This window comes from Plodia interpunctella, chromosome 3 (genome assembly GCF_027563975.2).
Source record: "Plodia interpunctella isolate USDA-ARS_2022_Savannah chromosome 3, ilPloInte3.2, whole genome shotgun sequence".
In the NCBI taxonomy this organism is placed as follows: domain Eukaryota; kingdom Metazoa; phylum Arthropoda; class Insecta; order Lepidoptera; family Pyralidae; genus Plodia; species Plodia interpunctella.
Genome location: NC_071296.1, coordinates 2419526 through 2443366, shown reverse-complemented (window position 1 = coordinate 2443366; position 23841 = coordinate 2419526). Strand labels below are relative to the sequence as shown.

At 33.8% G+C, this 23841-nt stretch overlaps 4 protein-coding genes across 5 annotated transcripts in view; 3 read left to right on the top strand and 1 right to left on the bottom strand.

Annotated features, from left to right (window-relative positions):
* Window positions 1-23841, top strand: part of LOC128683687 (uncharacterized protein) — a 138064-nt gene that overhangs the window by 100630 nt on the left and 13593 nt on the right. Inside the window, exon 2 of the mRNA XM_053769579.1 lies at window positions 12899-12981. Within this exon, the coding sequence (XP_053625554.1) occupies window positions 12916-12981 (66 nt within the window). The 5' untranslated portion in view covers window positions 12899-12915. The remainder of the gene's footprint in view (window positions 1-12898; window positions 12982-23841) is intronic.
* Window positions 265-8010, top strand: Tif-IA. 2 transcript variants are annotated; one of them, XM_053769577.2, is made up of 8 exons: window positions 265-1155; window positions 1552-1651; window positions 4003-4155; window positions 4771-4989; window positions 5321-5685; window positions 6307-6532; window positions 6755-6931; window positions 7154-8010. In XM_053769577.2, exons 1-8 carry the CDS (start codon window positions 747-749, stop codon window positions 7167-7169), a joined length of 1665 nt encoding a protein of 554 aa, XP_053625552.1. In that variant the 5' UTR covers window positions 265-746; the 3' UTR covers window positions 7170-8010. The 2 variants fall into 2 exon arrangements, with proteins under 2 accessions (XP_053625552.1, XP_053625553.1); XM_053769578.2 differs by lacking the exons at window positions 265-1155; window positions 1552-1651 and adding an exon at window positions 2129-2947.
* LOC128683692 (uncharacterized protein) lies at window positions 8200-10818 on the bottom strand. Its single transcript, XM_053769583.2, has 4 exons — window positions 10567-10818; window positions 10358-10443; window positions 9846-10053; window positions 8200-8994 (listed from the first exon to the last, which is right to left on the bottom strand). The coding sequence occupies exons 1-4, from the start codon at window positions 10579-10581 to the stop codon at window positions 8722-8724; spliced, it is 582 nt and encodes a 193-aa protein (XP_053625558.1). The 5' UTR covers window positions 10582-10818; the 3' UTR covers window positions 8200-8721.
* On the top strand, window positions 11295-12503 carry Polr2M (RNA polymerase II subunit M). The gene has a single exon (XM_053769581.2). It carries the CDS (start codon window positions 11463-11465, stop codon window positions 12414-12416), a length of 954 nt encoding a protein of 317 aa, XP_053625556.1. The 5' UTR covers window positions 11295-11462; the 3' UTR covers window positions 12417-12503.

Genomic DNA, 23841 nt, shown 5'->3' with positions numbered 1-23841 from the left:
GAAGGGGAATTTTTTGTTTTCCTTCATCGCAGTCGCACGCAGTATATTGAAAACTGAAACTGTTTAAATGTGAATAAAGAAGGTAATTTTTGATCTTGAACAATTCCAAAATTTTTGTAAAATATTATTTTCACTATTATTAATACTATATGATGAATAATCAAAATCGATGAATTTGAATTCATACACTGATGTTGTTGATGTCGAACTTATAAAAAATTGTTTTGTCTATGGAGTAGAAATGAATGTCATTCATCCATCTGTCCTGCGTCAAAGTCATATTGTTTTCCGCGGATGTGGAAAAAGTAGCGCACGTGTTTTGTTTTGTGGCTTGGCTTTAGAGCATTTTAATATAAGAAATATACCTTAATAAGTAATTTGTGGTCCCTTTTGGATAATATAATTATTATAAGTCTGTGTATTCGTGCCCAGTTACCATGTAATCTATTGTGAAGATATGTCTAAAGAAGGTTATACTGCGGAAAAAAAAGACGGTGATAATAAAGTGGTTTTAGAAAGACTGCAGACCTATCTGAAGGATAAGAGGAGCACTGAAGCAGCTGAAGCAAGTTCTGTATACAGTAAGCCAAGTACTAGTTACGAACAAAGTCATCAATCAGCGCCAGTGTTCGAAGACAGTAGCAACGTGTTACGCGAAGTATTGAACCACAAAAAAGCAGAGTTACTGCGTCAGCCCGAAGTCATAGCATACCTGAAGTCTGTTTCGTCCGATCTCAAAAAATAAAATGGCTTTAACAGCGCAAAAAAGTGTAGCAAGCTTAATGCAAAAAGCTTTGAATCGTCAAGCAGCCATCACTCGCCTGAAATTTAAATTTACTGAGAAGCAGGTGGAAAAGATTATCCTGAGTTACGTGACAGACGGTCTCAATGGTCCATATCATGAGTTGTTGAAAGCATTGAAAGAGTATGAACTGAATGATGAAAATTACAGGATTCTATTTGAGGATAGCTTGTCGTGTGTGGTGTTGTTTAATAGGGACTTTAGTCAGTTTGTGGAACTGGTGTGCAGTGTGGAGTGGGCAAACCGCAGCCCGGAGTTGGTGGAACAGTTCAGCAAGTTTGTGCTGAGCTTGGTGACTGCACACACCTACCACTGCCCTAGGGTTATGACATGCCTCTTGAGATGCTTTAAAGGTAATTTAAAATTAATTCGATAGGTATACAAAACATAAAGTAGTCAATAGTATTTTTTAATAAATTTTCCATTAAGTTTTCATTGAATTATGATTGAATAACTAAATTATAGGCCTCTCATATGGCAAATCAATTACCAAATGACAAGTAAAAATTAATATCATACTTTTTCTCATTCTCCTTTAGTAACTAAAGTTTATGTTTGGAACCCATTCCCAGAACCAAGATATAGCTTAACACACAAAAGCTGCTGTTGTCACATGATTGTGTAATATCATTGATACTTGATCTGTTGCAACATAATTTTATTCATGTTTGCAATTTTTTATTTTGTCATGTTTAGATATTAACTCATTCACTTAATATGAATTATTGAATGATAACACTATTTTTCAGTGGATGGTGAGAATTGGGAAGATAGTCCGGATGATGAGATAGTGGCTCGATGGTCCAACATTCATACAATAATTGCACAAATTGTTGCAATCATGCCTATGTAAGTATTTGTGAGTATATATAAAACTCTTCAGTCGACAACATACAGCTGAAACTACTGGGCATTTAAAGCTGAAATTTGGCATGTGAGTTCCCTGGGGAGTGTAGGGGAGCACTAAGAAGGGATTTCCTGAAATTCCCACGGGAAATTGATTTTTACTCACATAGGAAGTTGTGGGCAAAAGCTAGTTAACTATAATGCTTGAAAGCTATTTTATTTAATATACTTATTCAGTATACACTACACACATTTTGTATTGCTGCAGCACACATCACATTGGATGATATGTGATTATATAAGCTTGGCCAACTTGTATTGCAGGCTTTACAATAGTGTGATACTGTTTTAAATTATATTTGTGTGTGTGTACTGTTCTGTTATAAATATAAATAATGAGGAATATTTTTAAATATACATTTTAAATAATTTATTACAGCCTCTTCCATTGGACAATTATATTTATTAGATATTCCACATAGCAGGGAACACATCAATATGAGAAGAGAAGTGATTGGCTGATATGATTATGCAAGGTGTAATTTAAATATACATGTTAAAACAAATGACATGATGTACTAGGTTAGAAGATTTACAACCCCTTCTCAATAAGACTAGATAGAGAAATAAACTATAGATCACTATTGGACTTGACCCCACATAAACTTGGTTAAGGGTTTGTACCCATACCTTGTATTTGTATACAGAGGGTAATATAAAATAACTAAAAAGTCCTTGTACATAAGTGGCAAAGATCAGAATCTCTAGCTGTTGTTACACACAATTAATGGCATGGTGAAAAGAAGGTGCCAATGAAAACATAAGATGCCAGAGAAAGATCCACCTGAAATTGCCATATTTATTTCTTTATTTCCTATCAACAAATGCAAGTAAAATTAAAATGTAGGTCAAAACTTGTTACTATTCTATGTCCTGCTAAATTATTAATGAAGGCTGAACAATTTGTCAGTCAAACACGAATTACAGAGGAAAACTTAACAAAAGAGAAATTTCTCTTTTTACACAAGAAAAGATCTCTTGTTTGCAGGGGTTCAGCAACTTCTGTTTATGCATCATGTATCTTTGGCTCCATAACTTGGACATTAAGTTTTACAAAACTTAGTGATTTATGAGAATCGAAATTTCACTTGATTCTCATATGAGGCGATTATGACCAACAGCAATGTGCCCATGTAGGCTGAAAATTATGCTGATAATGAAGATCAAAACAGAGTGGATTTCGCTATTGGGTTACAATTACAGGGGAATGGAACAATCCTTATTGGAAGAGTCAATAAGGTAACCACTTGCATTAAACATTTTATTCGGACATTCCCGAATAAAATTGACCATTGTACACCAGTGACACTTTAAGTTTCGTTATGTGTACAACATTGTAGAACCTACAATGATATTATGTACTCATCTGAGTTGGTTGTATGATGGATGAATCGGACAAGATTTGTGCCATGGCTTTGTTTGTGACCAAAAGATCTTTACGAACTAAGGAGGTCACAGGAAAATGGAAATGATGATGCTCCATGTTTTAAGGAGTACGTCTAATAATCTCTTTGCCAATTAGCATGCTTGTGGCATATGGTGCAATTTTTAAATAATCGCCATAAAGCCACTATCTTCATATGCTATTGCAAAGAGAAGGTAATATAGCAAATACATTTCTATAGAGGGATACATAAGAAATCATAAACTGTTGGTTTGTTTTATATCCCAGATTTAAGTTCAAATTTTGCTATATACTGGGCGCATGCGGCTGTTCCGACTTCCTAAAATGTTTATTGCTAAATCTGACATAGTCACACAAACTGCACTGAAGCCTTGTCAAAAATCCTGGAGATAATAAAACAATTGAACAAAGTAAAAGTTCTCTTAAGTTGTACAATAAAATTTAAATATATAAGTAAAAAAAAATCGAAGAAATGTAAACATTACCTGAAGACATTGCCAGTTTATGCCAGATATTGCCAGGCCCACTAAAACTAAGTACATGTGTCTACTTTTATATCCTAGAGAAGGTCAGTGCGAGCATCTTATGGTTGATTGGTCCTCTTATTTGGGGACCATTTAACCTAGATATCTTTTCTATAGTCTTTTGGGTTCCATATCCCAAGGCTAGATGTTGGCATAGTATTAGCAAACAACACCAATTGATATATTTACTTAGATTAAATCAAATTTTACTCTTTACAGTGTCTCTGCAAACCACAAATTGTCATTAAAATTATTTTTTTGTGAAATGGCAACATATTTTTTTATTTTACCTCAATATGAAAACTTTATAACGTCTATCAATATTTGCAACACATTTGTAATATAAGATTGTAATTTAATTCCAGGACCAGTGACATTCTGATGCAGACTGCTATAGAACAATTCCCATATTACAAGGCAGGATGTTACGTCAACAGATCATACATTTACAATCTTATTTGGATGAGCAAGTATATACCTCTGCTAAAGGAACAAATTGTAGCAGCAATAGTTAATAGGTATGAATGATTATCTAATGCTGGCTCCATACTATCCGTGAACAGTTTGGCGAAACTTTGAACAGCCAAACTTTGGCGGATTCCATATAAATTGCAGATTTTTCATTGCAGTAAATTAAAGCACTCATACAAACTAGGAAATGTTCTTAAATCCGCGACATCTGTCCGAGTTTGGCGATAGACTGGAGCCTAAATTATATTTAAAAAAAAAGCATTGTCTTGAAACTTTTTCCATTGGAATTTAGGGATAAAAAGTACCCTGTACGATGCAGGTTTTATCTAGGAAGGTATCCGAATTTCATTAAAATCCATGCATAAATTTTATTTCGCAGATTTTTCAAATATATTTCAAACTTAAGCATTAATAATATCAATGCAATGATATATATATGCAATGATGATTGTGCATTGTGTACACACAATTCCATATAATTTTTGCTATAGCATGCTGCATACCCATTCAGTATACAGTATACCTTTATAGTATACCTTTATACCTTTTAAACTGTTTAGCGTACATTGTCTTGGTAATTTATCCAAAATAGTTTTCATTAAATTTCATATCTTCTTGACTAACAATACACCATATTTTATTTAAATTGTATTTCTTTTCAGACTAGTAGAAATGGATGTCAATGTAGTAGATTCTAACAAAAAGAAGGCTAAAGAGAAGGAATTGTTTGAAATGGAGGGAGACGAGCCAGACGTTGTTAGCGATACTCTTGATTATTGTATGTTGGAAATGCTTCGGTGGCTGGAGGATGAACGGGACCCGGCTATGGTTATCTTGTGCAATGTCTTCGAAAGAATAATCCTGCCAACACATGGAACTAGGTAAGAGAAAGTATTTTACTTTTATAATTACAAAATAAAATGGCTGATAATGTGCAATTATCCAAACATCTATTTTCCAAGAGATCCTTTTACTGAAGCTCAAATCATAGAGATTAATAATTAATTAAGAATAATTCTCAATGACAACCTACTTACGGAAAATAGAGTTAAGTCTGGATAACTGCAGTAAAATGGCCTAGAATATTCTCGGCGATTTTATTTTGTATACAAGTTGCATAAGCGACAGCAATTTTATTCATTTTGGAAATGTCAAAAGACTTGATAAACTCTTGGGTAAAAATTGTAAGATCAAGTACTCTTTATCTTTCAGACACGTCCAATTCCTCCTGCTATACACAATATCCATTAGCCAACAATGTGCAGACAGAGTCCTGAACAATCTATGGATCATCGCAGCCGGCCTCCACGGACTTGGTCCCGGAGCATTGTCAACTAGGAAGACAGCTGCCAGCCACCTGGCAGGCCTCCTAGCCCGATGTGTCAGAGTGCCTAACTCGAGACTCATACATTACTTAAAAGCCATGGCGGAATGGTGTCATTCGTACATAACAGCTATGCAGGAATCGACCACGGCCAGTGATAACACTAAATACCATGGAGCTTTCCATTTTATCTGCCATGCGATATTCTATCTAGTTGCTTTTAAGAATCATCACCTGTTTATGAGTAAAGAAAGTGAGTTTGCTTTTTATTATACTAATACATATAATAATGATGAATCATTTGTTGGTTTGTGCAATGTAACAGCTAGTATAATAATATCGAATTCGAGAATAAGAGTTCACTCGTAACTTGATATGAGTGAACTCCATTTCTCAAATGGTCTGCGACGCAGCAAACCTATCAGAGTAGAAAATAACCTATAAATTGTAGATGTGATTTTACGACCGGCCGCTTGCCTGTCGTTATCACTCTTTGAAAATCCTATCAGCTGTCGAAGCTTTTTTTACCAAGACGGGAATTTTATTCACGCGAGTATATAGAGTGCCCCTGTCCTAGGGCGCGAAACAAAAGCCGCAAACTTGTGAAATATCTCCAGTAATCTTTCTGAGCAGTTTTCCCGGTTATTTTCGCCGCCATAGAGCGTCGGCGGCCGCTTTCCTACTTTTTCACCTTCGCTTCGCACGGCCTTTGACGTGCTTAGTTGTCGAACCATTGACACGCATATCATCCTTTGACTTTTCAAGGCACCTCTTTTTGAGCTTGCTCCCAGGTTTAGTTGGAAACGGCATAGCCCTACATTTGTTCCCCGCATAATATCCTCGGGTGATATTCATCAGTTATTGTCACTTTCAGGTCTGCTTTTCGTAGAATCCCTGAACCTGCCGCGACTGGTGACCTGCGCTCTGAATCCATTGAAGACCTGTCCCCCGCAAGTGGTCCACGCCTTCTCCTCCGTGACCCGCTCGCACCAAGTTGTCTATTGCCAGTCGATCATAGAGAAGAACACGAGGCAGACCCTGTCCACTGTCAGATTGCAATACGACGAGTGGTTCCCATATGATCCTTATACATTACCAAGGTAAGATACTTACCATTTTTCTTATTTGCCATTTTTGTAACAAAAGTTGTGAGATACGCGGGGTGAAAGACAGATGAGTGGGGTACGCGACTCCGCTCTTACATTTAGTCTGTCGTCCTTAGTGAACGAAATTTTGAGAAATCCACCTATGGAATCGTAGCAGTACTCGCAGACGAATGGAGAATTCACTATATTTGGTCTCATGATTAATGTTTGTTTCAGATCTGGTAAAATAATTTGGCCACTATGCATAGAATACAAAGACTTCTTGAAGGAAGGCGACGACGAGTCACAATACTCCAAGATGTCGAAGAAAATGGAAGATGATGATTACCTGATGATGGCAACCAGCCCCAAACTGTCCAGGCCGGGCTTCCGAACCAGTGAAAGTGTATTTATGTAGGTTAATTGTATACAATATTAGTTATTTTTTAATTATTTGAGCCTCTGCCATTATTGTTCGGACTTCTCTATATCTGATATAAATCCCAAAACCCCCATTTGTTTATCAAATTTCTTAAAAGTGCAGCTTGACATTTGTTTTAAATGAAATCTAAATTTTTAAAATCAATATATCTTCATATAGCAAATGATTTATTATTTGCAAAACATTAATTGCAGTCTGTCAAGAAAGTGAAGAATTTAAATGAGGATGCTGCCTCCTGTTGGCCGGCAACGCTGGGTGTTTATCAACAAATCTTGACCATTCCATTTGGTATTGCTATTGCAAAAAAATGTAGTTCGTCAAAAATCCGTTTACTTTCTTGATAGACTGATTTGTAATTTTGTACATAATTGATTTGTAAATTGCCAAAATGTTGAATTTTATGAATGTATAGTGAATAGTGTCAATAGTTTGTTAAATGGGGTGTAGATTTATTTATCATAAGCTATTTACTATGATCCATTTAATATTTGTAATTTACATGGATCAGTGATGCAATATACTTTATTGCAACATAAGTGAAATATATAAAAAAAGATATATCACTACACAAAAGTGATCAGCAAGTTCAAACTTAATTCAGGCTATTTTTATTATTTTTAGTACATAATTTTATGTACAAATGTTCGTACAAAATGTATGCTATATTGATTCAGTCTTAAATAAACTGTAGTCAGTCATACTTTATTATCTTTTAACTAGTATTTATTGCAAGAATTTGTTTTATATGAATCTTACTAGATTTGAAGATAGAATCTGGAAAAAATGTTCACAACGTTTATGTATGATTGTTTACATACAAAAAATGCTAAGACTGTTTTATTCTGCTATTTAATGATCAGTCATTTTATTAATATGTTATTCTACATATTTACCAGTGTCTTGAGTTTTCTGGTTATAAAACTTTTGTTCGTTATTCAAGCTATTTATAATAAGCCGCCTGTATTTTAACCAGTGAATTTCTAGAAATAAGATCTTGTTATATTTGTATTCAGTAGCAGTCTGCAATAATAAATATATATTTATTGAATAATGTCTTTATAAATACCCTTCTGAAATTCCGTTGAGAAAAAAACAAATGTCATTAGTAAGATTTATTCAATATTAAACTGTTACTAAGAACACAACACCGATGTTTTATCATTGATACATGTAAAGACCGTTGGTGAAAGATAATTTTATATATACAAGAAAACTTTATATCATTAGAATCACTTTACCATAATATATGCCAGTTAAGTATTAGTTGTATACGTCACAAATTCACATTTTCACGACAACAATCACAATGAACACATGGTATAAATTACACAACACTCTTAAACGCTAATTTAAAAATACTGAGATTGGGTGCCTATTAATACAACAGAGAAAGGGTTTGTTCACACATCTGACTACTACACTACCTACAGTTTCATCAAAGAGAGTAAAACAAGACTTTCATTCCATTTTTAGTAAGATAGAGGTAATATATATTATAATGTTATGATCATTGTTTATATCTTATATAGAACTTGTAAAAAATATTTTCTTCATACAGAAACAAATAGAAAACTTCTGGAAATTTCAACCAAAGTTAATTTGATATAGTCAGTCTATATAATATAATATGTATGCTTTCTTTCATATTCCTCTATACATTTTGCTACTATTTAAACATAAAATTCTCATTCTGCCAAATATGGACTTAACCCTTACTGATTGTACCCAGAAGTGAACTCAAAGAAGATTCTTACAAATATTTTTATCTTTTCTTATGGTAAGGATGTCTTCTTCTAAAGGAGGACACAGACTTGTTTGGTGGCTGATGTTGCTTTGTTTGATACTGTGCTATGATTGGTGTTTCGTTTGCTGCCAACTTGTTGATCACAAAGTCGTCCCCTGGTTTCATGCTTTCCATCATTTTCAGTTTAGCCTCTATGGATTGGATGGCAGTTTTTCTGCTAAGTTTCATCTCTGGCTTGGCACCCGCCAGTGCAGCAATTCCCAACTCAGGTTTTGGCTTTTCTTGGTCCTCCTGAAAAAAAAAAGTCACTAGTTGTACCGTGTGTACTGGTAGTATATAATCTGGAATAACACATAGGGATGTGTTATTCCAGATTATATACTACCAGTGTACCAAATTTCATAACAATTGGTCCAGTAGATTTTGCGTGATAAGTAACAAACATATACGCACATACATCCTCACAAACTTTCGCATTTATAATATTAGAAGGATAGAATTAAGAATTTTGAAGATTTGGCTGTAATTTTAGAACTGGCCACTTTGAGAATGCTATTGTTGCCTACCAGTTGCCAAGACAATGTGTCCCTTAGTCGCCTCGTACATCATCCATAGGAGGCTATGGAGTTGTCCTCTTCTTGGGCAGGACACTAATACAAGCAGGTAAAAAAAAACATTTGATGGAGGTGTATTTATCTCACCAATATAGTCCAAAGGGAGTATATTAAGATGTACACATATGGAAATAAGATGGCACAAATCAAGTGCTCCAATTTGCAAATGAGAAGCACTTTTTGCATAAAATAAATCACTCAGATCTATCTACAATAAAACACATTCAAATTCATACTTCCATAACAATATTATAAAGAGAAAAGATTTGTATTTCAGTTTGTTTCCCTGTTTATAAGAAATAAACTCAAAAACTGCTAGTCCAATTTAGACAAAATTTGGCACAGAAGCTACTTTTTTATTATGGTTTTACCCAAGTAAAGCCAGGGCTAGCCACTAGACTTCAATAAAATCTATACATCATAATTAAAAAATATATAACAACTATTGTCCAACTGCTGGATCATTCCCATCGCCTTCCATACCTCTATCCAAAACAATATCAAAAATATGTACAATTTTTAACTTACAGTGTTTTTAGCAAACTTGACACAGATCCTCTTTGATCCAAGGAGCTGACCGTTGAGTGAATTCATGGCACTTATAGCATCTTGCCTCAGCTTGTACGTAACAAATGCAAAGCCCCGTGGCTGCCCAATGTTGGGCCCGCTCCGGTGGAATAGCATGTCAAACTTCTCGATGTTTCCATATACACGAACCATTTTCAGTAATTGATACCGGTAATAAGAAAAAAGTTATTTATTAACATGAAGTGAAAGGGAATTGCAAGTTTATAATAATAATAAAACAAATATGCAAAAAAATTGATATAAATCTGTTCATTTAGCTAATCTTTGGAACCACCACTGAGATCGGTACAGAGAGCCTATCTATAGCTATCCCATTCCCACTGCTGTGGAATCTTGGGCAAAAAGTAATCACCATACTCATTTTATACTCCACTTTTGATAGATGTTCATTTTGTCATAAGAAAGGCATTTTTGTACATAAGATATAAAAATAAAAAGTTTAAATCACATACTCATTAACGCGAGTGTCCAGATTACCAATCCACAGTCTCTTCTCACACACCTCACTTTGATGAATAGGCTCCAAATGTAGGGGCATCTGCAAAAACCATAAAAAAAATAAAGACTGTTAATATTATGTTGTTTAATGTAGTAATTATGCAAAATATGAATAACAGTTGATACGAATCAATTATAATATAGTAAAATACTAAGTGCATACCGTAGCATTATCCATTTTTTATGAATAAGTTCAGACACAAACAGGAAAACACTAATAATGTATTAAATATATGTCTAAATAAAAAAACATGATATAGATCAATAAATACAAAACTTAATTAAAACAACAAATCGTCTTTTGCCTGCATTTCCCACCACACAAAAATACTTTCATTTCATTATAATTTATTTACGATACGAGATTGAGCTATAGAAATAAATCTGAGCAAGCCTAAGTGACTGAATGAAAAGAAATTGACAATGACAACTTTCCTTCATTGATGATTGGATGTAGGGAATAACATGGTGCTAGATTAATCGATTTAGCGAGTTGTAAAGAAAAGATAAAGTAGGTCATTCACAAGTAAAAATCAAAATCCATACAAATACAACTTTGCGTCCTAAGACGGATAATCTCATACAAAGTGAGTGGCAGCCTGACAATATTGGACCAAGCACATTATGAAGAACCTGTGAATATGAAGAAATATAATGTTTTTCAGCTGTGACGAAGAACAAAAGATGTCAGTGCTCTGTCTCATTTCTTGTGTTTTTTTTTATACGCACATTTCTTTCTTGTATAGCGAAATGTAAGATATGACGGTCTATAGCTTTCTCTATATGTACATTTACAAGACCCGCAGTTCCGCCGCAGGCGGCTCACCACAGAGTAGGTACATTTTTTTTATAGTTCACTGAGTGAGGTGTATGTCATGTGTCAACGTCAAATAAATAAAAGTCATTATCCCAATCCCAATTGCTTGCTACAAACTTTGTTGGTTTTAGATGAATTTGTTGAATTTTAAGTGGAATAAAAATAACACGACACATACAATTAAGAATGTTTTAGTGTTAAGGTAACTGGAATAATATTGTCAACGTTTTACTGCAAGTAACATGACTGTTATACAAGCTATGAAGAAAATCAACAAAAGAATACCGGGTCTTCTTCCACCACCTCCAAAAACTGAAGTAGATGGTAAAATCACTGACTTATCATCAAAGACCATATCAGAACTGCTAGAACTAAAAGAGAGGCAACTAAAATTAATTAACAACAAGGCTTTTATATGTAAATTGGCTGACCGAGGCGAAAAATTAAAGTTGTTTTATGAGAAAATTTTAAATAATCTGAAAGAGAAAGAAGAAGAAGAACGAACGTGTCACTTATTTAACAAGTTAAATCTTGGTGTTGACAAGCAATCTGTACAGAATGTGGAATGGGAAGGTAAGTTAGCGAGCAAGGAAAATGAATACTTAGATTCAGATGATGACAGTGAACCTGAAGATGTACTACATATTTTAAGCCAAAGTACATCTCTTGAAAAAAAAGTGAAAGTGTTACCTCCTGAAAAAGCACTCATAACAACAGAGGACCTAAATAGTATCACAGAAATGCCTCATGTAAGATACATTGTGGAGAAAACTGAAAACAATCCCAAACCAAAACCAACAGGGCAATTTAAACCTTTTAAAACTACAAAATCTGATGTCCATAATCCTGAAAAGGAGATACATAGAAAGAGGCATAAAAACTGGGAGGTGACATCGGCAACACCACCACCTATAGTTCACGGTCCTGCAAAATTATTAACACTGGAAGAGTCTTTAAAACTACAGAAAGATCACAACATACATTTGAAGGAGATAGAAGCTCAGAATGCTGCTGAGAAGTTATTAGCTCGGGCTGGGATCAAGATGTCTGAATTGCCTGCAGATACCTCGAAATTTGGTGGGTATAGAGAAGCGGATAGTGATGACTCAGAAGCATCTGATGTAGAAGGCAGTGACAAAGAAGTCCATGATGAGGAACCAGAAAGAGGAGGAGTCGTGTTTACAGTTATGAAATGAAAATGTACAAAAATATTGTTTATACCTACCTGAAAATAAATTATGTTCTATGTTAAAACTATATGTAGTTAATAAAATCTGATTTTTAAAAGATATGATTTTATTTTTTGTCAATTTAGACTAATACCTTGCTGCAGTTCCCTGCCATAGATAAATCTAATAAAACTGATAAAGTGATACCCAGATTGGATAACAGAAATCTGAGACCTTGTTTTTTTCTATGTTGTTTGTTAACTAGTGGTACTTATAAAGTTGCGTGTTTATTTTTTTATATCTACAAGATCTCGGAGCAGTCATAAAGAGCGCTGAAATTAGCTATCATGAAATGACGCCACATTAGCTACTACTGTACGTACGCTCGCCATATACAATAATCTATGCGCTCGCTTTACACTTTATTCGAGCCATTCGCGCGTCGACGCTCGCCGGAACCATACCTACGTTTTCACTTTTCTTTGTAACGTAACGAATAAAAGTCGATCTTTTTTATATTGTGAACATGGCTCCAGTGACCAAAAACGAAATCGTGGGGATCGACGACGACCAAAGATTCGCTTTGATGAAGGTATGTACTTATGTGATTATTTTGCACATATTTTTTCCTTTGTTTTCATTGTTCAGATGCAAGTGAGCAGCGGCAGTATTTGCATTCGCTAGTGAACGACCTGAATCTTTTTACTCTGTAGTATTTTTTTTTTCGTATGTTTTGATTTTAAGCCTATTCAGTTAACGGGTTTTTTATGCGACATCTAAAGACATTAGTTATACACATAGTTTTGGGGTAGTAATTAGGTGACAAGTCTAAAAGGCAATCTTTAAACGGTTCATTATAAAAATAGCACTGTTAATAGTACTAGTTTAATAAATAAAATTAAAAAAAATTCTAATTTTTCTACCTACTTAGATCTTAATGTGATTAAGTGATTCGATAGGTATTTATTTATATCATGGCCAATACTCATACAAGCTATGGACGATAATTCAGAAATAGCATCACGTCTCTATTCCTTACGGGGTAAACGAAGCCCGGCTTGCTCGAAGGTTGTTGTATGGTGTAAGGTTAGCTGTTATTTGTGGAGTGGAATTAATGTCATGAAATAGTGATTATTTTTTAGCTAGAGATCAGAAAAAATCCTTCCCTAAATTGACTTTTACAATCTGCGCGGGGGGAAAAGCAGCTAATAGCACATATTATGTTTAATAAATTCTGATAAAGGAGAGGCCTTTGCCCAGCAGTGGGCAACTAACAGGCAAATAAGAAAATGAAATAGTGGCACCTACCCTTTTGCCTTTGTAATATTAAAATTTTGTTAATTTTCTGTGATGATTATTAGATAAATAAAAATATAATCCCAATAAAGGTGCTTATTTATTACTAGCATTGGCTAAGGCTTTTTCAGATTTGAAATAGAAAAATAACTATTCATAGTAAGATTCTTACCTACTAAGTTAGTTCGTAGACAAAAAAATACATTGACACAAGTCGTGGTTAATACTTAATATTAATTATTTTTTGATTTGTCTTTATGATTAGTCATTCAAGCGTTGATGATGTAAGCAGTTAAGTAATGGGTATATACCTACTATGTAATTCTATATTTATCAATAGATTATCATAGAGAAAATCCGTACTGACTCGTCTATGAAGACTCCTTGGACCAATCATTTTGTAGGTAAACAATAAATTTACGTATAAATAATAAATATATAGGGACAAATCACACAGATTGATTTAGACCCAAAGAACAAAGTTCGAGACCTGTGTTATGGGATACTAACTCAAGGATACGATATTCTATATAACATATACATACCTTAATATATTATGAATAATATTATATAACTTTATGTATTTTTTTTTATTTATTAGTACAATTTAATTAATGTGGGATATGTCCAAATATATCCATGTTTAATTACGGAACGCAAACAAATAGTACCAGTTTAAACATTTTCCGGAATCGTTAGTCTTCTGTATGCGAATTTAGATTTTTTGTATAATGTTAATATAATAGGTAGAATATTACCTAGGCACCTATTAATGTTAATAGAATAGGTAGAATACCTAGGTACCTATTAATGTTAATAGAATATGTAGAATACCTAGGTACCTATTAATGTTAATAGAATAGGTAGAATACCTAGGTACCTATTAATGTTAATAGAATATGTAGAATACCTAGGTACCTATTAATGTTAATAGAATAGGTAGAATATTACCTAGGCACCTATTAATGTTAATAGAATAGGTAAAATACCTAGGTACCTATTAATGTTAATAGAATAGGTAGAATACCTAGGTACCTATTAATGTTAATAGAATAGGTAGAATACCTAGGTACCTATTAATATTAATAGAATAGGTAGAATACCTAGGTACCTATTAATGTTAATAGAATAGGTAGAATACCTAGGTACCTATTAGTACCCAGGTATATTTTTTATTATTTATGACCTTATACAAAAAAAAGACTTACCTACAAAAAAAAGTACTTACTTTCGCATTTATAATATTAGTTGTGATTTTAAAATACTACATATTTTCAAAATAATGCCTAAGTACCTATAAGGAATAAGTAATAAAATCAATAATGACCATTTCTCAATACTAAAGGAAATATTGATTTATTAACTCTTGTAATCAAATCAAGAAAATGCACTCTAGAATGCAAGCAAAATATTATACTCATTAAAACGGCTCTTTGCACTAATATCACACTAACCCTATTCCTAGTAAAATTTTATACCCACAGACGCACAATGCATTAGATAAAACAAAGATAAGGACTTAAAATACAGATAATACAGCTTATTTTTTCCAAATTTGGTTTCTCCGCAATTAGATGAGGTTTTCCTGTTTCTTTTGACCGCAAGGTCGCCATGTCTGCGGGACTTTTTTGTGATGTGTCTTTTTTGTGTTTATTTATGTTTTTATTTTCATTTATACTGGGTTACTAGTATCAAACGCAAAACCTCCTAAAGACTATTTGGCTAGTTTACATCAAAACAAGCAACTTTTGTTCTACGACTTTTTCGTGATTCGTAGTTTTTTTTTTCGTATATAAAAAATACAATCTAATTTGCGATTCTACACATCTTAACTCTATGTAAAAGCCGAGCAACAGTACAGTAGCGTTATATAGCCGAACATAAGAGTTATAGGAACGACATTAAAACTAAAAAAAGGAAAAATTTCGTATTTATTACGTTTAGACAAAAGTCGTAGATCAAAAGATGTTTTATAGGAATGACATTAAAACAAAAAAAAGGAAAAATTTCGTATTTATTACGTTTAGACAACAGTCGTAGATCAAAAGATGTTAGTCTCTATGTACCTTAAGAACCTTTGGAAGGTTATGCGTTAGATACCAGTAACCCTGTATATTGAAACTATTATGTCGTATGATTTGGTCATGGTTAACTATAGTTTTCAAATTTCTTCTCGTATCTTCATTTATCTATATGTTACTGCTAAACTTCGAAGTGCAGTTAGACCAAAGTTTAGCCGAAATAAACTTAGGTCTAAAGTATTTTTTTTTATGAATAATGCGATTTGAATCTGGATAATTTTGTTAGGTAAAGGGTTCCTAGCAAAAGGGTACACCACTGGGCAGATTATAGTTTCCGTGATATTTGAGATTTTGTGAAAAATTGTGGAAAATTGTCATTTTGCGATATTTAGTTGCATTAAAACCTTAATGTAACATGCAAAGGTCTATGTTTTCATACAATAAACGTCTATAAATCATGTACACAACGTGAGAAAATTGTATGTTTAGTAACTAGAACTCTAGCTATTACAGTTTAAACTTCCGATGTCTGTTTCCTAACAATTTGATTTTTGTAAGTGTAAACTTTGAATTTTTTTTTTCAACTGTGAATAAAGTTAAAAAATTGTTTTTTTTTTTTTTAAATACTCCGTTAGTAAAGTAGATAAATAATTGGTCGATCATATGAAATTCCATGTGATCAACCAACTATTTAACTATCTAAATATAGCTTTCACTCAATACCAATACCCATGTGACCCGTTTAGGTACCACTTGGAACGCCACGCAGGTATGGATTTAAATTTGTTATATTCAAAAAGCAAATTGAAATGAACTTCACTCTAATATATATATAAGCTTATTTACCCATGTGTGCATGGATGAGTCTCACGGAGTACTATCACACAAGTATCTAGAAAATAAAAAAGACGCGACACACCCAAACCGCAAACAAATATCTATTTGTCAATGTAAACAGCAAACAAAATCTTGAGAGCATGCGTGAGAGATTGCTGATTCAATTCCGCAATTTACACATCAACATGGTGAAAGTAATCGTGATCAGTCGCTAATCAAGCTGTAATCCATTAGCGATCATGATTATTATTTCATGTACATAGAAATAACTTCCGTGATATAGGTACTCACCTAAAGACATACTTACATTAACAAAATCGGAAGACGTTGGCCTAAATCCAGGATTACCAAGAAAATCCTTGTATGTATTTCATTCCATCACAGATCATTGAAATGAAATGGTCTGTGCATTTAATGACCACGATCCTCAGCCATGAGAGATAGGTTTCTAACTAAATATTCTTTAAAAAATCATACAAACTAACAGGTGCTTGCTATAAGCAGAAGATAAGTTTCACCTACTGATTTCAACATAGTAATTATGACACCGAGGTATTGATGCTCAATTAGCACAAAGTTGCTAAGGTTGTGTAGGAAATATTTATATTACTATTCCTGTTTTACTAACGATTGGTCGACGTTTAATCCAAATGCACCTTCTATAATAATTTTAGTTTCAGGAATCTTATGTAAATTTATTTAAATTTTCGATTATTACTAAATGATCTAAGAATTATTAAGTCAGTTTTACAACTGGAATTTTACAATCCATCTCTATATCTAGCCAATCTCTATGCAACTTACGCACATAGGTATACAAATAAATAGACTACGTTTGTACTCAAATTGATTTACATAGTGGGATGTCCCACTCGGTTCATAGATTGTGCCATTCATTGGTTTTCGGTTAACGGTCGTCGGCGATGCACGTCCACCAATAGTCAGAAATGGCACGAAAAAGGCGAATGTGAGTGACATTTTGAAAAGTTGCATAGTTTCCTAGAAACCTAGCAACAAATACTTATCCCAGAAACGTCACTTGCTGTCTATGCACATCATAACTTTCAAAACTTTCTCCATGTTGCCATATTCGTTTACTTCATACGACAAAATTGCACAACTCAACCGCGATTTTCCATCATAATGGCACGCAATAGGCGCATTGTGGATGCAAGCAGCATTGATTATGCTCTCGCGTAAGATAAATTGTAATATATAGTCCGTTCCTCTCTGGATGAAAATTAATTACATAGTATAAAAGACAGTCGCTTCCCTCTGTCTGTAAGGTAAGATCTAAGCATATATAGGGTACTGCTATTCTTGAGGAACGTTTAGCCAGGTCGGGCCGCTAGTGAATAATAAATTCTAAGAACTCAACCCAATTTTTGCACTTTGACAAAAGATATGAAGTAAAATATTCAGATATTATGGTGTCGTTATTGGCTGTAGGCGGCGGTCGTGCCAATTAACGATTTTTCTTGAAAATTATATAAATATTTTCGTGAAGTGACAGAGAAACACGTATGGCGGCGGGTCTATGTCTGTCATCGTTACCTTCTACAGACATACAAATCAACAATAAGAAAAAAACTATAAATGATAATGTATTGTGTTTGTCATCAGCGGTAATAATATGGAAAGTTAATGTGCTATAATAGCTTAAATTATACACCAGAATCGTCATCTTACATACATTTACATATACGATTGCGGCGCTGGTCTATTGATTAACGCCCGCCAGTAATCGTAAGGTTTCTGATTCGAAACCTAGTCGTGTCACATGAAATTTTATACCAATTTTAATCTCTTGTAGTTTTGATAGACCGCACCGCTTGTTTCCGATGAAACCAACACACCGTAAGAGAATTGTGAATGGTTTCATTAGTGTCGCACATTTTTTTTATTAAAGATTTTTTAAAAAATTTAAACATTTACAAAATTAACATTGTACCAGTACTTTACTTATTTATAAAATAGGATAATTAAATTGATTACTGTGTACGGTACAATTTAATAAACACTAATGATAGCCCACGGCGGCGGGCGGCGGTCAAAACGCTCGTGAAATTTACCCAAGAATATTTCTACGTATATACCTAATGCGTCTTATCCTAGAAAGTGATTTCTAGACAACGTAAGAATTTAAGAAGAATAAAGTACCGAATTAATCATTTATATCGTACATCTCAAAACCAGTGGTCGTTGGTAGACATTTGTAGATTATGGAGAACATGTTTATTTATACCCACTCAACGTGAAAATTTGCATTCACGTGCGTTCGGTATAGTCGGCTGAATTTTTTTACACTACAAACACAGACCATTTAAATGGTCTGTGACTACAAAGCATGAAAATAGGCATGCGGCCAACCTAATGGGAAGTGGTCACCGCAGCCTATGGACGCCTGCAGCACCAGGGTTGTCACACGCGCTTTTTCGGCCTTTTTATCCTATTAATATTATAAATGCGAAAGTTTGTAAAACTTGTGTATACGTTTGTTACTCTTTCATGCAAAATCTACTGGACCCATTGTTATGCCGTTTGGTACACGGGTCGAATATAATCTGGAATAACGCATACTTTTAATCTCGAAATTCCCGTGGGAGCGACGCCCCGGGGCGCAGCTAGTTAATTTTTATTTTTATGGGGAGGAAAATGGCAAATTTCATCTCTCATGTTTCTAAATTTGTAGCCTGTTGCCAAGTAGGTAGTTAAAATAATAAAGTTATATTATCTACACAAACACAAAATACTTATGCAAATTTCTAAATACATCGCATTTATATTGTTAGTATGGATATTATTACTTACGCAGATACTTGCAATCAGTCAACATGTGTGACAAACATAGGTAGGTACTACTACCTACTTAATAATACATACAAACAGTTTAATAAGACAGTGTGTGTTTATCAAGAAAAACATTTCCGGGCCCAGCCCTTCAATTACTAAAATTACATAATTCATCCTCTACTCTTAACATCTTGTTATGTCCTCTCCTCTATAAATGTAACATGTATAGGTACTTATCAAGTATTTTTCATACATTTAGTTGCAATTGTTGGTTAACAGTCCGATACGGCTGCCTAATCCCTACTTTGCCGGCTCAGAACTTAGGCCTTGACATCCAATAGGGACTATTACTGCACATTTATCCCGCCAGAGTACGGCACTGTATGTTAAGTACACAAAAGCTTTGCCGCCTTTTGCTATGTCGATTAAAACGTTTAATTTAGAGTATTTTAATAATCCTTTCATTATGTAAGCATTCGTTTGTGAAAATATACAACAATGTAGCATATTTTAGATGCCGAAATATTGGGAAAACTCGTTTTCTATAAGATAAAAAACTTCGAAAACTATAGAATACCTACCTACGCCTCACGCTGTACAATTTTCGAGCCAGTAAACGGTCGAAAAAAGCTCAGATCACTTCGAAGAATCACTTTTCAGAAGACTTATTAAAATATGGACTTCATACAGGTAAGATCTTAGTTAAAATCAAGTTTATTTGAGTTTATGACACGCGTTTATGCACACAGACACGCTTCTACGTAGAATGCACTCGTTTACTCAGTGTACCCCTGCCCTTATTTATTTAATCGTAGCCTGCACGGAAGCAAAACCTGCCCTGCAATAACACTGTAGCATTAGCAATGAATTTGTGCAGCTTAATTTGCTGTTGACTGTACTGCTTGATTACTAGATCTAAATATAAAAAAATACAATAATTTCACTCTTGCAATGTTGCCGTAATCGTAACACTTCAGATAGGTAGTGTTTTTGATGAAGCTTGGTTATCTAACATTTGCAATGCACTACGAAGCAGACTAAATAGCTGAATGACATCATTTCAAGAATTTATTTGTTTGTTGGTATGACTTTGTAGTACGAATAATAAGTATTAATGTACAAGAAAATACGTATACAATTTTGGGTCATGCAACAGTAATTCCCATCCTGTGTTACCTGTGTTACAACTTTACCTTGACTTAATTTTGTTAATTTAATAATTTTTTAAAACTGTTTTGAAAATCGTTTATAATAAAATTGATTCCTTTTTTGTAAGTTAAAATCAAAATTTCCATACCAGTTGCCTTTAATTTTGACCGCATATTTTTAACCATTTAGAAATCCATTTTGGTTTCAGTGAAATGTTCAGAGAAATTACGAAAAGCAACGTTAGGTACTATATTTTTTACGCTGTAGTCTCGCATTGATTTTCGTCAAAGTTACCCTTTTAAGTACTGTTTTTATTAGTATTACCTAATGTATTAAACTAAGACTTATGGTCTGATATACATATATATCTCACGCTTTCTTTACACATTTGTTTTTGAAAATAAATCCTTCCTTTTCTCATAATTCACGTCAATAGCGAAAAATTTACTCTGCCATTTTTCAACATCATCCTCAAACTCAGAATTTTAATTTACAATTTGATTGCACTCTAGATACCAAGAGATCGTTACTTCACTAAGGCCATAGCCCTTTCGTTACAATTTTCAACACAAATCAGTTGCTCAAGTTCCAAGGGCCATGGTTACGCGCCGGTGACCTTTAAGAGATAATTTGGTGTAACCTAAAGCAGTTATAATAACTGTAACAGTGCGTTAAACAAGCTCTAAAATAGTGATGTTACTAAATATTAAGTTAATACGCCGCAGCCATACGCATAAAATCTGAATATGTTAAGTTCTATGTGGCCATGTGTCAGTCTGAAATCGATGTAATTCTGCATATCTAAAAAAATTGACAAACATAGACAAAACGTGTTCCAACGGACATATATAAGCATGATATGTATATTGTAACATGATATAATGCATATTATACTTATATGTATCTGGCTCCAACTTTAATCGTCTGATATTACTTTGGTTGTAAGGTCTCTATGTACAATGGTACAGACCATAGATAAAAGAAATATATGTACATACGTAAAAGGGACGTCTATTTTCTAGTAAAAAATAGTGTACTTGAAAATTCTTAAATCATTAAGAGATCAATTAAGATATCTTCAATCATCAAGCTTTTATTCAACTTGCAATGTAACCATGAATGTATGATATCGCTATGTCCCTATGTGTCGGGTGGATTCTTGCAACTCAAAATTGAAGCAGATACTTTAAACCACAATGCATTATTATGATAAGCATGACCTGTTGGTGCACTTAGGAATGGCTCCAGACGAATTGGGAACTCCTCAATGGTTTAATGCTCGGACATAATTTTCACAATAAAGCTGGGGTCAAAAATGGCATTTTAGTAAAAAATCTTATCTATAAATAACTAGTATTAAATAGATTTCTTGACCCGACCCTGACTTCAAGTTAGTCGTTATGCATAAGCGGTGGACATTGAGAGATTACCTGCATACTGTCCATTATTGACCGCCATTATCTGTGAGGCTGTGTTGGTTGGCACAAAACCTTCACAAAACATATACACTGTTCATAAAAGAGATAAAGGATTCTCTTTAAGCTAAAGTATGTTTTGTCTCGTTCTGTCAATGCCAAATATAACTTCAAATATGCTTTAATTTTTTTTATGAATAACAAGAATATTAGTGAGCGGGTCAATTCTAGAATCGTTGGGAAGGAACATCAAATAAAACTACCAACTTAACAATACAACCTCCACTTGCCGGTAGGTCCTGACAGAAGGGGCAAACACAAGAACGCTTGGTGATTGATGTCGTAAGGTTATATGCGTGTTGTGTAATAAGTATTTACCTGTCCACAAAGGTGATCCAAAATCGTGCAAAGTGTCAAATCGTCCAAAATATGGTCAGTCATAGTGTGCACTTTTTCCTACTGGAAAAACCGGAAAAAGTATAAAGATATGCAAGAGAGATGCTATGTATTTTTGTATACAATATTGTATTCAATTCAATGCTATTTTTCAAGGCACACCTAACACAAAACACCCACATAAATTCTACCTACCTAAACATTGCGAATACATGTACAGTTCCGTGCAACTGTGGAAAGTGAAATTAAAAAAAAAAAAAAAAGAATCACTAACTGCTTTGGCAATTAATTGCGATGATATTAACATTCTAAATTTAACTTGTAATCTCAAATTATAAGCTGGTTTAGATTGCGTGCGGTAAATAAAAACAGTTGGGTGTGAAAAAATTACAACATTCTGTTATGGGAGTAATCTTATCAAGGTGATTGGAAGACCGGTCAAAGCATTTCACATCCTTTACATTATAAATCTACCTAGATACATAATGTTTATGTATGATTATCCATAATTTAATTCAATAGTCATAATAATGACAATCATACAAAATTACCTATTTTTCAAAATTGTTTTCTCAATTACGAGGTAAGTACTTAGGTCCATAGAAATCACAAATAATATGAAGCATATTCAAATCAACAACAGATATTATCAAAATTTATCAGTGTTTTCATAGGACGTACTTTATCAAAATCAGTATTAGGTTTACCAAAGGTTACTTAATCATTAACTGTTCGTCGTTTGTACCATTTTGGTAAATAAATGTTTAAATAAATTACTAAAATAAATAAAAAGATTTTTTTTAAATCTATTTTTTGTCGAGGCTCTTGGCAATCTTCAGTTGCTTGGTGCGACTATGCCAGCCTCATGGGGAAATTCCATTTTATTTGGTATTATGTCTGCCTTTGCGTCATCATCACCCCTCTAAAAAAAAAAAAGATTTCTATACTCATTTTCACTAATCTCATGCGGAGTAACATTGTGTAAAACCATAATTGGTAACACCAGAGCCCGTCACATCTCTGTTGCGAAGCCTGGACAAGGCCAGGGAGCGGGTGTTGACGAAATGTTAGCATAACTCAGTGAAATGCAATAATTGAATAAATTTTACATGATGTAAGTAGGCGATAAAAACGTGAAACGATGTTTCATCTAAGCCGTACGTACGCCGGGACTACGTCCACGGCTGGACATAGTGTCCTTCCATACCAGACCCAGACTTCCAAATGTTTCCCCATGATATGATATACCATGTGATGATACTCCCAAAACTACTGTAATATTATTATATGACTAGATGTTGCCCGGGGCTTTGCTCCGGTGGGAATTTTGAGAAAAAATATAGCTTATAGCAATCTTGGATAATGTACCTTCCTAATGGTGAAATAATTTTACCTCTCATCAATCTCTTACCTCTTTATAAGAATAGTCTTACTTAGGAAGTCATAGTTATGGTAGTTATAGCCCAGGTGCACGAGCATATTGTAGCCATACGGAAATATCATTTTGATTTTAAATTATTTTTAAATGTAATGTGGTTGGATACG